This window comes from Coffea eugenioides, chromosome 2 (assembly GCF_003713205.1).
Source record: "Coffea eugenioides isolate CCC68of chromosome 2, Ceug_1.0, whole genome shotgun sequence".
Classification (NCBI taxonomy): Eukaryota; Viridiplantae; Streptophyta; class Magnoliopsida; order Gentianales; family Rubiaceae; genus Coffea; species Coffea eugenioides.
The window spans coordinates 51,775,089-51,792,119 of NC_040036.1; the positions used below are offsets into that span (position 1 = coordinate 51,775,089).

A 17,031-nucleotide genomic window follows, 5' to 3' on the forward strand; every position below is an offset into this window, starting at 1 on the left:
GAATCTGACCATGATGAAACAAACATCCACCAACTGATAAACTTTGATGCTATAAATGCAAGACATGAAAGCATGAAGAACAGAAATGTGGACTTCATGAGCTGCGAATCGTGGTGCAATATCTTGACAACAATGGTTCCAGCTAATCCTGGAACTCACGGTTTGGCAGCAATTCAACTTTTATTACGTTCTTAACTAGCATATGGACAACACAATCCAAACTCCAAGAGACTACAGGTCACAGCAAGAGTGATTAAATCATGGAGCTTTGGTACTTCACAACTTCCAGTCGCAAACGCAGCCAACGTGACTTGAACATCTACCAAGACTTGACCAGAAAATCAAGGAAAGAAAAGGTTCTGTAGATATTGCTGCAATAACTCAGCACAACAGAAATGAAATTCAACCCTCTTCACATGCAGAAACAGTCATGAAGCTGAAGGTGTTAGATGGAGCATTACAAGAACCAGATGGATTCGGACTGTGAAAAAGCAAAATGAAGTGCAAGAAACAGCGAGAATCCTCTTTTCATTCCATGCACTTGAAGGGCCAGTGGCTCAAATGATGAAACAATCATCAACCTGATAATGGACTTCAATACAAACATGAATAAAAGTCATGCAAAATCAGGAAGACTTTCTACTTCTACTTGTGGCGACTGACGAAGCTTTAAGCTTCAGCAGCTTTACCCGAAAGATGCAGTCATGCGATTGGACAAGCAAGAAGACAGCTCTAGGTGAATGCATACATAGTATACCCATTAACCAAACATTTCAAATGAAGCCTGAACCAGAACAAGTAAAAGGAAGGAGACGGATCCATCCAGAATTTTTGTGCGCTAATCTGGACGCAAAGCAAACCAAAATCCAGGCGACATGATCGTCCAACATTCCTCCTATTTCTATCAAACGCAGCAATGCAACTTAACTATGAAAACAGATCGAAGATGCCAAGGGAGAAAATGAGGTAAACATGTTCACGAAAGTCCCACTCAATAGCGCACAAAACTGGAAGCTTTTTCCTCGTTCAACCACAGTAAACTTTGGTAACTCATGAAAACTTTGAATTTTTTAGTGATCATCTATGACAAACACATGCCAGGCGTTAATCTGTCATGAAAGACAGCGAAATGAAAGTAACCAACCCCAAAGAAAGTCCTGAGTTTCGGTCTCTCAAAACCCCACTTTAGATCTGTACATGTCAACAGCATAGAACGATCAAAGGTGCAAACTTCCTGCAATTTTCTTTCGGCTAAGACACAATCATGCAAGACACCGATTCATTACCCCAAACTTCAGATTTTTCATTACCCAAATAAGAACCATCAATCGTATTGCATCCGAAACAGAACCAGTAAACAGCAAAGAAATGCAAACAACCAACTAAAACAAGCAGCTTTCAACTATAAAAGGGTGAACACAATACCTTGATCAAGGAAGGGAACGCGGGATGACCAAGAAAGGGCTCAAGTGATTCTTTTAGACGCTCGAAGGAATGTGAGACGATGATGAATGAAGGCCCAGTCTATCCCCTCCCGCAACTTCCAGCCGAAGATCCTTCTTGCTTTTTCCCCGTTTTTTCTTCCTTTCCTTTGCTCTCCTCTGTGGTTTCTTTTTTCATACCCTAGCCGTCATTTTATCCCCCCTCTGATTTCCGTTTTTCTTTCTCTCTGTCGGTGTTCTTAGCTGTCCTTAAAATCCTCGCTCTCTCTACCCAGCTCCCGACCCTTTTCATCCGCCGTCCTCTATCTCTTCAGCCGCAAACCTCCACTCTCAGCTCACTCTTCTCCCCAGCCAGCCCGTAGCTGCCTTGAAGTTTTCTCTCCCAAAACCTAGCCGCTACCCTTCACTCCCTAGCCGTTCCTCTCTCTCTTTTTAGATTTTCAGCCGTCCTCTCAAAAACCTCCTCTCTCAACCAGCCGTCCAGTGTTTTTTTTCTCCTTTTCTACCCACAGCCGCCAGCCAACCTCTCTGGTTTTCTTTTCTTAGCCATCACCGAACCCCCCTTTCTTGGCTGTCTTTCATTCTTTTTATAGCTATAAAATCCCCCCATAACCTAGAATTAAAGGAGGAGATTGGAGCTGCATTTTTCTTCCAATTTTCTGAGCCATCCGATGACCTCTGCATGAAGCTTGCGTCCCTTTTTTTCTTTTTCTTCTTTTTCCCTTTTTTTCATTTAATTAACAATAAACAAAATATGAAGAAAAATAACTAATTAAGTAAGATCGAATAAAAATGAGCGAAACTAGGCATAAAAAGATAAAATCAAATGCTAATTTTTCTTTCTCTTTTCCTTCTTTTCTTTTTCTTTTTTTTTTAAAAAAAAAAATTAACAATGAATTTGAATCTAAAATAAATGCTCGTAAACTAATTAAAATACAATAAGAGGCACGAAACAGGAAACAACCAAAATAAACCTAAAATTGAAACAAATAAATCTAAAATTAAACTAATAAAAAAATAAAATTCGAAACCAAAAATTTGGTGTCTACAACCATACTAGTAACCAAACGTTGATTCCCCGTAGGTGTACTAACTTCTAGGTCGTATGGTAAACTAGCAGATTTTATATCGATGCCACACAGGAAATCAGGGTTAACGAAGGAATGAGTGGCACCAGGATCAATTAAAACTTTGGCAAAACGGTGAAAAATAGGGATCGTACCTTCTACGACCTCTGAGGAATCTGGGACCTGTCGAGGTTCTAACGAATATACTCGAGCTGGCACCTTAGGTTTCGTCCCATTCCCCTTATCCGGTCCCGTAGTGGTCTTTGGCACGGTTTGAGTTCCCTTTCCGTCTTGCTTTAAGAGTAGGCAGGTAGCAAGCTGGTGGTCTGCGCTTCCGCATCGCAGACATTTGCCTCCATTCTTCCAGCAATTATCTTCAGAGTGATTCGGCTTTCCGCAGTACCCACAAGGCCCACGGGACGCCGAACCTGAACCCTTCTGGAAGTTTCCGCCCTGGCCTCTCCCGGCTGGGCCACCCCTAGTCTGAGCCCCTCTGTCGAAACTCGTCTGTCGGCCACCTCCAGCTCCTCGTCCCAACTTGGAGGGGGTACCTTTATCCCCTTGCCCGGAGATGCATCCAGGAAAACCCCGCTTCTTCGCCTGGAAGTTCCGTACTTGTACCCTGGTGCTCTCTACCCGTTGGGCCTTCTCAACGGCCTCGCTAAAAGCGTTAATCTGGGCCACCGCGAGGTCCTTCTGAATTTCCACGTTTAGGCCCTGGATAAAACGCCTAATTCACCGTTGCTCCGTCATAATCAACTCAGGGGCAAATTTGGATAAGCGCGTGAACTGGCTTTCGTACTCCGCGACAGACTGAGCCCCTTGGCGGAGTCGAATAAACTCATCTTCCTTCCTCTCCTGAACTAGAGGAGGGAAAAATTTCGCGTTAATCTTTCTCATAAAATTTACCCAAGTCCTGGGCGTTTGTTCCCGCTCCCATTTTTGCCGAATGACATTCCACCAGGAACGGGCCGCCCCTTCCAGCTGGAAAATGGCAAAAATCACCTGCCATTCTTCGGTATAGTGCAGGGCAGCGAAAATATCGACCATCTTCTCAAGCCACCTTTCGGCGACATCCGGATCAGGTCCCCCAATGAACTTGGGTGGAGCAAACTTTTGAAATCATTCAAGAGCTCTGTCTTCGCTCTCGACGTGATTGCCAGGGTTTCCAGGATTAGGGTTTGGGTTTTGGCCCTGTTGCTGCACCACTTGTGCCAGCAAGTTGGTCATTTGCTGCATAGCGGCAGCTATTTGCACGTTGGGGTCAGGATTAGGTCCAGATGAGGGTTCCCCAGTACCCCTGTCCGGTGTGGGTTGTCTATTTCCGCGCCCACGCCCCCGTCCACTACGTGTACCTTCCATGAACTCTACTTGGTCTAGGCAAATGTACTAAACCAATATAAGCACAATATATGGAAGTAAAACCCAAAAACTTTTACAAACATATATATACATTCCAAACAAGGCAAACAACACACATATCAACAACCAGTCAAGTCAAGTACAAACATGGACAATCCACGAGGGAATGGCCTCATCAAAAGAAATATACACGTAGCTAATCCAAACGTACAAAACGATTAGTTAAGGCTCTTTTCCCTATCCGCCCTATATACAAAAAACAAAACTATCCCAAAACTCTAGGAGTCGTGACCTAGTCCGACGACGAGCTAGAAGACCCACCCGACGGGGTGGATCCAACCCCAGCCTCGGGTCCCGCACACGAGTCCTCGTCACTCACGCCCTCGACCACGTCCGCGCAGAGGTTCAGGATCGATGCGGCTCGAACCTTCACCTTTCGGGCTCTCTTAGACTCGCGCTCACGCGTCTCCCTCAGCTGAGTACAGAGATCATCAACCCTATCCTCTACCTCTAGCACGTCGTACTCCAGACCCTTAATACGCTCAGCCTGTTTCTCATTGGCCGCCCTAAACTGGTTCACCTCGGCCTCAAGCCTAGCATTATCTGCGGCCAACTCCTTACGCTCCTCGGCCACGGCCCACACTAAGGCGTTAGGGTAAGCGTACTTGTGTCGACACTCGCAACGTCAGAGGCGGTTAGCCGGGCTCCAACGCACAACGGCCCCTCTGGGCCGGATCTGGTACGGGATCACTGGGAGCGCTCCACGGGGTAGCTCTCCAGCATGGGGACTACTAGGCTCACCATGACCGTCCATCCTACACCAAAAGAAGAAATAAGTATAATAATCTTAAAGGACGTAACCAAAATAATCCTCAAATCGAGCATTTCTATTACACCCAGGCTAATTCAAACCTAGGCTCTGATACCACCTGTGACAGCCCCACCTTCCCCTAAGGCGAACCAAAGGGGTTAGCGGACTGCCTGCCCAACTCTCGCCAGGACTAACGGTTCAGTTCAGAGCGATCTAACACGTTCCGGAACTTACAAACGCGAGTAAACAAGTCAAAATCCCAAAATAAAAAAAAAATGAAATCGGAGCCGGTCATGAATAGTAACCAACCCGTCAGAACCCAATCAAATATCAAGCAAACATTCACATCTTGAAATTTAGCATTTACAATCTAAAGTGGCATACAAAAGTATTCAAAAGTGGATACATGTATGGTTTGCCAAATCAAAAGAGAAACGGACCCAAAAGTACATTTAGGGTTTCAATCTAGGAGTTATACAAAAGATATGTCCATCTAGCTCAATTCGGCAACCAACTATCAATTGCAGTCCAAAAGTATTTATTTTCCTGTAAGGAAAACAAAAGGAATAGGGTGAGCTTACGCCCAGTGAGATAATACCACTCAAGCAGCAAAGTTCACATAAGCATAAAGCTTTTCATTCCAATTGATCAAAAGTAAGCAAAGGCACACATCAAAAGTGGTGATAAAAGGATACGGGCGGCTCTCAAGAGCCCTTTTCCTCGTTTGCATTCTTGATCGAACCTTATTGACTCTCCGTCAATGTTTTAAAGTAACCAACCGTAGACTCCACTTTACTTACATTCCTTCCACCCAACATACCCCTACCGGGCCCGAACTCCAAACACTTGCAATGTGGTATTACTCGAGTATACCGGAATCGAGAGTCTCTCATACTACAAGATTCCATATAACAGTCCCCAAGGTTCATTAATTGGCACGACCAAGCCCTCGCCGGCTCGATTCAATCAACTACCAATGGGGTTGAGCTCAATGGTAACAATCATGGTCGTTGGATACTCGTCCAAATGACACCAAGTCAAGTACTTTCATTTCATGTAACATTCCATGTAACATTCTAATAACATGATAAACATTCAACGCATCAAGTTCAAGTATCAAAGCCATACAGTAACACACAAGTGAGTAGTACACTCACCAAGCTTGAAAATGATATTTCATACACCTCCGTCAAAGGAGCGTCGTGAACCACCGTCACGCCCTAAAACATGCAAACAAGTACAATGAGACTTGATAACGAGTTATAAACCAATGCCAAATACTACCAAAATAGGGTTCCATAAGCATACATAAGCATGAGAGGAAACCAGAAAAATCCGGAAATGGAGTTAAGTGTTAACCCAAAAAAATAGTTTTTGACACCATTTTGCGGTTTTGGTACCAATGGCACTACGATTATCGGATGGAGGTGCAAGATATACTGTTTCGAAGCTAAGAGATAGGGATACAATGTTCCAGAAGGTCACTCAGCCCAGTTTCGAGTGCAACCAGGTCAAAAATGCAATCTACTACACCAGAACTGCAAAAACAGGTTCACAAATCGCATTCTGGTGCAAACTTCATAAATCAGGCTACCTAAGTCCAAATCCAGTAATTCCAAAGCCATCCGAAAGCTAAGATACAAGGTTACATTTCATCAGAAGACCTCAACAACCAATTCTGAAGCATTCCCAACCAAATTAACCAATTACAGACGCAACTATCAAATTCGGGTAAAACCAGGGCAGCAAGGGTAATTCCGTCTTTTCTCAGGTTACACTACTCCGATTGATCTGAAATTTTACAGACATCTCTAAAATATCATTCCCTACAACTCTCATGTTTTAACCCAAAGCCAATTCAGCCTCTAACTATGAGCTACAGTGCCAGGCAGAATGAAGAACAATGAAACCCTAACTTTTCAAGTTTCTTTCCAAAACAGAAATTGCTTGCAATTAACCACTTTTTCCACTTTCTAGCTTCCTTAAATATCATTTCCAATCATCATACATGACCACATAATCATATTCATATGAAAACAGAAAAATCCCCAATAATTATAAAACTTCACCAATTCAACCAAAAATCAAGATATAATCCATAAAATTGCATCTTATACCACCACCAATCATGAATTAAACATCATTAGAGGGAGGAGAGAGGTCCTTCACTACTCACCTTAGTAATACAAGAGAGAGAGCAATTAGACACCTTAGCTTTCCAAACAACTTCACCAATCACCTCACCAACCCTAAGTGAAGATGTTTTATGGAACAAAAGTAAGTTTAAGTGGTTGTTTTGATGGATTTGAGCTAAATGGAAGCAAGAACTTGGAGAGTTTTCTTTCTTTCTTTCTTGAAGTTGGCCGGCCAAGGAGAAGAAGAAAATGGTGAAATTTTGGTAATTTTTGTGATTTATTTGGTCAAATGGAGAAAGGTGAATAGTGGTCATCAAGTCCAACCACTCTCTAAGTGACACTTGTCACTATAATTAATGCATCTCTATCACTTTGTTTCCTCTCTCACCAATCCAAATAGCAACCTCTAATTATCTCTTAGCACCCGATAATTTAAACCCAGTATCCAAAACTTAACCTAGTTGGCCGAATTTTTCCGAACTTCCTACACTAGCGGGTCCCACGTCCGATATATACTCTTAATTTCTCAAAAACTATTCGATACTAGAAAAATCATCTAAAAACTATATCTGCTCCTTAAAAGTATCTAGAAATTTTCCTAATCACGAAAATACAGAAAACAAGCCATTGAATATAATAAAACCTAGGAAATAGAATAATTACGGGTTCTCACATGGTCAACGTCAGAAATGGAAATTAAAGAAACGGCAAGTGACAAGAAACTTTGACACAAATTATAAAGGAACCACATCTTAAAAGAGGCAACTACACGACGCAAATCAATAGTTGGTAAGAGGGTTGGCGAACCGGATAGTTACACGGTTGACGGCTCTGTGGACCGTATCTTAGACATTTGAAAGCCAATTAAAAGAGACTAAGGGGCATTTCTCAGTTGTTTTGACTTTAGCAAAAAGTTGTTTCATCAGCAATAGCAAAAAAAAAAAAAAAAAAAAAAAAAAAATTCGACCTGCGCAGCTCCTCTGAATTCAAGTTTCCCAAATTGAGTTGTATTTTAATTTATATTTGTATTAGTTGCACTGTAAATGAGTTACCATAGTAACTTACAATCGGACCGGATTCCACCTGCAACTGCAGAGAATATTTAATGACCAAGAGAAATTGGGTTGAACTCGATCATTGGCTTGAAATTCAAATCAACAGTCAACTGCCGATCGTTGGTACACTCGGGAGGAGCTATAATGGTTTTGCCAAGAATTGAAAGAACTGAAGGCACAAGGAGCTATGGGGCCGTCGCTTATTCACCAAGGGTAAAAGTGCCGCGACCAGATGCTTATAGTGGAGCATGGAAGGCACGTAAAGAACATCGTCTATGAGTTGAAACGATATTCCGATGCGCTTGACATCGTGATCGTGGGTGATGCAACCAAATTGCGCACAAACCCCCACTCGGCGATTGCACTTGCTACCACATCCGCCACAGACTCCTTATATTCGTGTCACAGTTGGAAAATGAAAATGTCAATTAATTCGATGTATTTCGTCCAACATTTGAAGATTTCCATATTTTTTTGATAATGTGGAACTCTTTATATATATATATTTTTTATCACAACGATAATATTTATATAATTTACTCTAGCCTAATTTAAAAAGGAAAAAGAGCCGACAAAAAACTCCGTCAGAAAAATCCACTTGAAAGTGACAACTAAAATTAAAATCCACTTGAAAGTGACAACTAAAATTAGGTAGCAACGTAGGCAAGGGTTAAACCCTGGTCTTCCATCTTCACCAGGACTTAAATGTCTTGATGGTACCAACAGCCTGAGAGGCCTCTTGGGCTGTTGGCCTGGAGCTCTTTATATAGTTTCCCGTAAGAAGGTCTACGAGGTACACCCATTAATCAGTTAAGTTGATAAATACACTCATTTGGATAAGAAGGTCTACGAGGTACAGATGTCCCACCCCTAGCTGCATTAAAATAGATGAAATCTACACAGACCCACATATATGGCTCCTTCTTGGTTGTAATTGACAAGCAACCAAGTTGATTACGCTGTATCCAGCATTACTCTATTGTTCTGGTCCTTTTATTACAGAAATTTATATAGGCAAATATGCTTGGTTGCTTGTCTATCCTGGAAGAGGAATCCGAATTGACTCTTTTTGTCGTCTTGTCAATTTTGTAAGCAATTCTATCAACATGGTTACTTTCTTTATGATAATCCGTGGTGAAAATTTTAATATATCCATTTTTTTGTCAATTAGTAATTTCTACAGTGCTCTTATGTTAATCTATCATATTAAGAGAGTCTAATTGGGCCAAGAGGAGTTAGATGAGAGAGATACATCCGGATTAGAGGGCCGCAATACTACACAACCTTTATATTTAACTCTAGTGCAAGAATTCGAACCCTTATTTTACAATTTACAACTAGGAGTGTAACTTATGTGATCTCGTAAGGCAATTTAATTTAATTATAACCAACTAATAAACCAAGTAGTTGGACACACATATTAGTGACAACGATGAAATGTCATGCCATCATTCTTTTGTATCCCTTCATGACCAGGCACCAACCCCATAATAAAAAGGCATCCGAAGCCATAATAATCAACTTGTACTTTTGGCACACAAAATATTATTTTACTTTTATTAAAAATACACTTTTTAATTATTCTTTTTTATCTTTTTAATCTCATTTTATTTTACATGTATCACGTTATAAAAAGTGTTATAATAATTATTTTTAAATAATCACACACACATAATAAAACAATGTTCAATTTTGATTTTGATAGATTGTTGAATTGGTTGCTCTAATTTTTCTGCCAAATAAACTATCTATCTTTTTGCCACATGGACGTCTTTCATGTTTTTTTTTAATTTTTTAATTTTTTTTCTGTTTTTTAGTAACAATTAATTCCCTTACTTTTTTACTTCCTTATTTATAATATGGTTTCTTATTTATAGTCAATTTCAAAAAATCTATTAATAACCTACCTTATATAAGTTTGTATTAATTGTACTTTCTTTATTTTTTTTGTCAATCAATTCATATCTTTTATTTTCTAATCATCTTCATTTACGTCTTTATTTCTAATATTGGTTTGATTTTTATTGCTATTACTAAAATTTGGACAAATGTAGCATATAATGTTCACATTGACAGTTTTTTCCTGCACTTTCATCTGTAGAAGATTCTTATATATTCGCTATTCACTTTCTTTTTTGGTAATTTGCTGAGTTTGTTGTATTTTGTCAAAAATACAATTTTATCTTTTTGAAATGTGAAAAAAGAAAGATTGTATCTACTTATATTTCTTGGTGGATTTTATTCTTTATCTATTTTTTATAACAATAATTTATAGTCCTTTTTACTCTCTTATTTATAGTAAATTTCAAAAAATTTATTAATTTCCTGCTTTATATACAGTTTTATAATTTATGCTTTAATTTATTTTTTTGTCCATGGTTCTCCTATTTTAATTCTCTACAATCACATTCTCTTTTCCTATTATTGGATTGATAATTTATTACCATTACTAAAATTTGGAAAAACTTTCATTTTTTCCTTGTTATTCTATACTTCTTTAATTGTAGTAAATTTCAATCTATTAATTCCCTATTTTATATACATTTATATTGAATATATATATATATATATATATATATATCTTTCTTGATTTTTTTTATCAATCGACGCATTATTTTCTTTTCTTAATTTTCTTCAATTACTTTCACATTATTATACTTAGTTATTTATTTGTAATTCTAAAGTTTTGATAATTTTGATTTTTATTAATGAATCTATATTACACAATTTTAGCATATTACTCATACAATTCCATTTTAATTAAAAAATCTATTTAATTTGTATAAATAGTCATTCTTTCCTAAAATATTCTTTTTATTTTTATAATCTCTCCATTCAAATTCGATTTAGGCCAAAGTAGTGTTCATATAAACACGAGGTTGTAAAAGTTCTTCCAAATTACTTTTCTTAGCTTTAATAATTTGAACAACTAATAAGTTCATTATCTATTTGTTTGCTTTTAAAATTCCTTTTAGTTGTGAAAGAATCAAATATTTAATTGCACTTATTTCCTAATATATCTCCTTCATTCATATGTTGATTTGCCACCATTAATTAGAGTAAACATAATTGAATTATGGGATAAGATTCAATTGAAACTAATTATTAAGTTTTTATAAATTAACAAATTCTAATATGTTTAATTTTAATGTTTGTCTTACAATTAGTATATTAAATTTTTAAAATAGCATTTTAAATTCTTTTTTAACAATTTTTTTGAAAAATAAAAATTATAGAACATAAAAAAAGTGCCTATACAAATACACAGAAAAGAAACTAGTATTTTAGATAATCTCCTATTCTGGAAGCTTTCATCTTAAGTAGCTTTTTGTCTCCATTTTTTTTATTGGTCAAGGAATTTGTTGTTGTGAAGTCACGAAGAGGGAAAACAAAAGTGATATGGTTAGTTTGAAAAAGAAACTAACTAATAGTAAAGGTAGCTTCGGTAGTTTTTTTTTTTAATCACAAACAGCTTTTGCACTTAATTTTTTTTTTAAACAATCCAAAACTATTTTTTTACATTACAAATATCATATTTGAAATATGCATCACAAAAAAGTATTACAATGTTGTTCTAAAAGTTTTTAAGATAATCCTCTATCAAGTACTATAACATTATGAATCTTCGACCTGACTTCTTATCCCCTCACGCAGGATCCGTTGTGCTTTTAGCTGCTAGATAACACGCGTATTCTTTTGACAAGAGAATCCAAAAAAAAAAAATAATAATAAATTTCTAACAACCAAAACCACTCCTAACCCGATTCCAACTACTCTTAGCTGTTTTGTCTAAAATGCCCTTTACCTACTGCCTCCCATTATCCATTTTATATATAACCTTTCTTTAACCACCACCCCACCAAAGCATCTCCCACCTTTCCTTCTCCTTTGATTGATCATGGCACTTTTTCTACTGCTTCTCACGTTCATCTTCATCCTCCTTCCATACTACCTCTACCAGAAGCTCAGATTCAAGCTTCCCCCCGGTCCCCGGCCGCTGCCGGTCGTCGGAAACCTCTACGACATAAAGCCGGTCAGATTCCGATGCTTCGCCGACTGGTCACGGGCCTACGGTCCCATCATATCTGTATGGTTCGGTTCCACGTTGAATGTTGTAGTCTCCAATGCAGAGTTGGCTAAGGAAGTGCTGAAAGAAAATGATCAGCAGTTGTCAGATAGGCACAGAAGCAGGTCTGCTGCTAAGTTTAGCAGAGAAGGGCAGGACCTCATTTGGGCTGACTATGGACCTCATTATGTTAAGGTTAGAAAAGTCTGCACACTTGAGCTTTTCTCACCTAAAAGGCTGGAAGCTCTTAAACCAATCAGGGAAGATGAAGTCACAGCCATGGTTGAGTCCATCTATAAAGATTGCACTCTTCCTGGTAAGTTTCAAAATCTTTTTTTTTTTTAAATCTTGCTTATGATCTTAACTTATGTTAGTTTTCTATTTTCTGATTTGGCACTTGATTTGTTTCATATTATATTGTGACAAATAACAAAGATTACACCACTAGTAACAAAGAGTAAGTGTGGCCTTTTTTTCCCCAGTCACTTCTTGCAATCTAATGTTAATAGTCATGATTACCGTTTTTTTTTTTTTTTTACCTTCTACTTGCAATCTTTCCCACCTTATTATCCAATTCAATATTCTCCCACTAATATTTTTTTCTTAATTATTCTTTATTAGGTTCATTGTGGTTCCTGTTTTCTTTAATGAATGAAAAGCTAAACTGTCCTCCCCTAAGAGTAATTGTGGCAACTCTTCATTATGGCTTTTTTTCTTTTGACCACTGGTAAAGTTTCCAGGGTGATTAGCAATAAAGGGTAGTATTTTAGAGTTAAACTTGATGTTAATAGTTCTAGTGAAGGTGATTAGTATATCATCCAAAATATCGACAGGAAGTGTGACATTTATAGCAGGATATGTCAAAGCAATTTACTACAAGCAGAATTCATGATTTCTAGACCTTTTCACAATTTTCTAAAACTTCCTCTAATTTTTAAAATTTTAACTGGAAAAGCAGGACAGTTCTTTAGGTATTATTTATTTGTTTATATATATATATATATATATTGTGGGGAATGTTTTATTTAGGTTTTAAATGTTTATTTGTTTATTTAGGTTTATATATATATTGTGGGGAATGTTGGTTTGACTAAGTGATTTTTGGTGGCGAGAGAAGTTGGTTTTGGTCCTGAAGATGACAAACAAGGCTGCCTTCTAATTTAAGCGTTGTGGGTGGGTGTTTGGTAAACCAATTCATGACATTGACACCTAAGTTGGTACGAAAAGACGTCGTCAACTAGGGAAGTCCCTGCATCCTTCTGTGTGTATAAAGTTTGAGCAGGGTTTGGTGTAAAAAAAATGTCATTATTTATTTTGTCAAATATACCCTATTAATATTCGCTATTATCTATTTACATTTTATCTATTAAATTTTTCATCCTACACGACTACCAATATATTAAACACACATAAATACGTACACATACTCCTTTTGTTTTAGCCTAACAAAACTTCCAATGAGAACTTTCTATCCCAAAAAAAATGAAAAACAAAATTCTTCCATCAATATTTCTAAAACAACATCCAACAACTCCTAAAAATTTAATATATTTTAAAAAAAATTCCTTTTGGATTTGCACACACATAGGATGTGTCATTCCCACTAGTTTATGTGTGTGTGTAAGCATGTAGAGGAAGTGTAAATAAAAAGAGAAAAGAAGGACAGGAATGTAAATAAACACGCTGAAGTAGAGATACTAATATAGTGAGTCTTTTGGAACAAAATATAGTAACAAAATAGTAACTGACATGTATGTTGTGGGAAATGTTGCAAATGTTGAGGAAAAAGTGTTTCAATATACCCATCTGGTCTATGTGATGGTGATATTTGGAACACTATGATAGTATAATACATGGTTCATGTCCCTTTCAATTGTAATCTTTCTATACATATTAGAGGTCCAAGCCAAATTATACACACTCAAAAAAAAAGAAAAAGAATAATTGCAATCTTTTTATACAGATTAGAGGTCCAAGCCAAATTATACACCCAAAAAAAAAAAAGAGGAAGAAGGGCAGCTCTGACAAACAGTTTTACTTTGTATCCCGAAAAAGATTTTCAATACTAATTCTTCTGAAAAACACATTTGAATTTAAAGCTTATTCTTAAAAAATTTTGTTATGCACTTTCTCTTCTATTGTTGCAAGCTTTTAAATTAAAACTTTTATTCACTAGCTTATCCTTTTCCGGACAAAATAGAATAGGCACGAAGCTGTTATCATCGTGTATAGTTGTGTCCGATTGTTATAATTCTTATACTATGCAGTGTTCACTTTTTATAAAATCAAAATCCACGCTTTTAATTAATAAAAAACAGCAAATTTTAAGCATACAACAAAATGATACAAGTGCACACTAAAATATGAAACAGGCATAATAATCATACAAAACCATACCTAACCTAACCGTGCTTTGTCTCAATTCCAAATAGAAATGGGCAGTATTTGATGGTCTTACAACTATTGTAACTTGCAGAGGGTTCAGGGCAGAGTCTACTAATGAAGAAATACCTAGGAACAGTGGCATTCAACAACATTACAAGACTTGCATTTGGCAAAAGGTTCGTGAATTCCGACGGAGTGATGGATGAACAAGGAAAGGAGTTCAAGGAGATAACTGCAAATGGCTTGAAGCTTGGTGCATCGCTCGCTATGGCAGAGCACATCCCATGGCTACGGTGGTTGTTTCCACTCGATGAAGCTGCTTTCGCGAAGCATGGTGCTCGAAGGGACCGCCTCACTCGAGCCATCATGGAAGAGCATAGATTAGCTAGAGAAAAGAGCGGAGGAGCCAAGCAACATTTTGTTGATGCATTGCTCACCCTCAAAGATAAGTATGATCTCAGTGAGGACACCATCATTGGCCTCCTTTGGGTACGTGTTCCATCACTTCTTCGCCTCACTTGCATGTTTTACGTTTATCACGAGCATTTCGATCCATGCAAAACTATATCAATTGCTATCCTAAAATCTTATACCAACTCGTGGAAATTGATGTTCTTAATGTAGAAAAAACCCAAAAACATGGAAAAACATAACAAAAGCTTGGTATTTCATTAAAAAATATTCCCCAGAAAAAAAGGCTCAAAACAGCACATTACCTTATTTTTTACTTGTGGTTAAGTTCTTCAATTACTGTAATAGACCTTATAATCAACTTGATTAAATCTCTACTGTTCAAAATGTCTTGCAATACAACAATCTGAACAGATTGTCACAGCCTAATGTTCTTTTACCTAAATTAATTAAAGAGCTGGTGAAACTGAATTGCCTATCTGCTATCAGGACATGATCACTGCTGGAATGGACACCACTGCAATATCTGTTGAATGGGCAATGGCAGAACTAATTAAAAATCCAAGAGTCCAACAAAAGGTCCAAGAGGAACTGGACCAAGTTATCGGGTACGAGCGTGTTATGATCGAGACGGACTTCTCAAACCTTCCCTATCTACAATGTGTGGCTAAGGAATCTCTGCGATTACACCCTCCTACCCCTTTGATGCTACCGCACCGGTCCAATGCCAGCGTCAAGATTGGTGGCTACGACATTCCCAAGGGCTCAAATGTGCATGTCAATGTCTGGGCAGTGGCTCGTGATCCTACCGTGTGGAGGAATCCGTTAGAATTCCGGCCAGAGAGGTTCTTGGAAGAGGATGTTGATATGAAAGGGCATGATTTCAGACTACTTCCATTTGGTGCGGGAAGGAGGGTATGCCCCGGAGCCCAATTAGGCATCAATTTGGTAACTTCTATGTTGGGCCATCTCTTGCACCACTTCAATTGGGCTCCTCCTCATGGACTTAGCCCAGATGAGATTGACATGGCAGAGAGCCCTGGACTAGTCACCTACATGAGGACTGCACTGCGGGCCGTGCCCACACCAAGATTACCATCTCATCTATATGAACGTGTGGCTGTGGATATGTAACTTCTATTATTTGTTGGTAATTTCTTTATTTTCCTTTGAGGATTATTTTTAGTATTATTGTTGTATAGGGCAACATAAATTCACCACTGGCCTTTCAATTAAGGGTTGTGTTTTGTAATGTTTTCAAAACAAAGTTTGGTTATATTGGGTCCCCTAAACTTTATTCTGTTTAACAATACCACAAATCAATTTGCCAATTAAATGTAATGGTTAGCGAGGATTTGCATTCTACTTGACTTTTTTTATTTGGACGAAGGGATAAAATAACCATTCCACTCCCCAATTATTTGAGTATGAACTAATGTCGGTCCCGTGTGTTCTCATTAAAGCCAGTTTAGCCCTTTATGCTTGTTATGTTTGATTAATATTGTCCAATAAAGTTCTCGGATGTTTGTTTAATTCTTTAATTTTGACTGTGTACAGCATAAGTTACAATGTTTTTAATAATTATAATGAATACAGGGTTGAGATATGGCTTTACTTGCAAATGATTTACAGTATTTCCATAACAAAACCAAAATTGAGTTGAAGACATTTGCCAAATTCTCAACAAATTTCAGTCAAATGCACTGATCGAACATGAAATACAAGAGGTAAACAGTTAAATTAGTTTACATCCAAATGATGGGATTAAATTGTTCATTAAGTTCTTTTGAAATTGAATGTTGGTGCCACTTCGATTCTTTATATTATGTTATTACAAACACACAATAGCAACTATGAATCATTGTCACTTTTTTAAATAAGTTTTTCTAACAGGTGTTTAATGGATATTCGTTAATACACTTAAATCCCACCTAACCTATCAAGTATATGCACACTAATAATTAATACCCCCTCTTACACCTATATACATTTTCTAATTAATTTACTTTTTAAAAAATCTAACATTTGAAATATATTTTAACAAGTGCTCAATGAACATTCATTAAACATGTTCTTTTTAAATATTAAATTAGATTGTACTACCAAGAGACGTGACACAAGTTAAAATTTCAATATTATAGTTTTTCTTTTTTACCAAGAGACGTGGCACAAGTTAAAACTTCAATATTATGAATTTTCTTTTTCTTTTTCTTTTCCTTGAATTTCCATGGTTTTTCTTTTTCTTTTTCTTTTTCTTCCATGGATCATGATCACTTTTCTAAATAACAGTCATGTTG

At 37.4% G+C, this 17,031-nt stretch overlaps 1 protein-coding gene across 1 annotated transcript; it reads left to right on the forward strand.

Annotated features, from left to right (window-relative positions):
- The first annotated feature begins 11,748 nt into the window (after positions 1 to 11,748).
- LOC113761658 (cytochrome P450 98A2-like) lies at positions 11,749 to 16,099 on the forward strand. Its single transcript, XM_027304734.1, has 3 exons — positions 11,749 to 12,254; positions 14,415 to 14,812; positions 15,224 to 16,099. The coding sequence occupies exons 1-3, from the start codon at positions 11,771 to 11,773 to the stop codon at positions 15,866 to 15,868; spliced, it is 1,527 nt and encodes a 508-aa protein (XP_027160535.1). The 5' UTR covers positions 11,749 to 11,770; the 3' UTR covers positions 15,869 to 16,099.
- The last annotated feature ends 932 nt before the right edge of the window (positions 16,100 to 17,031 follow it).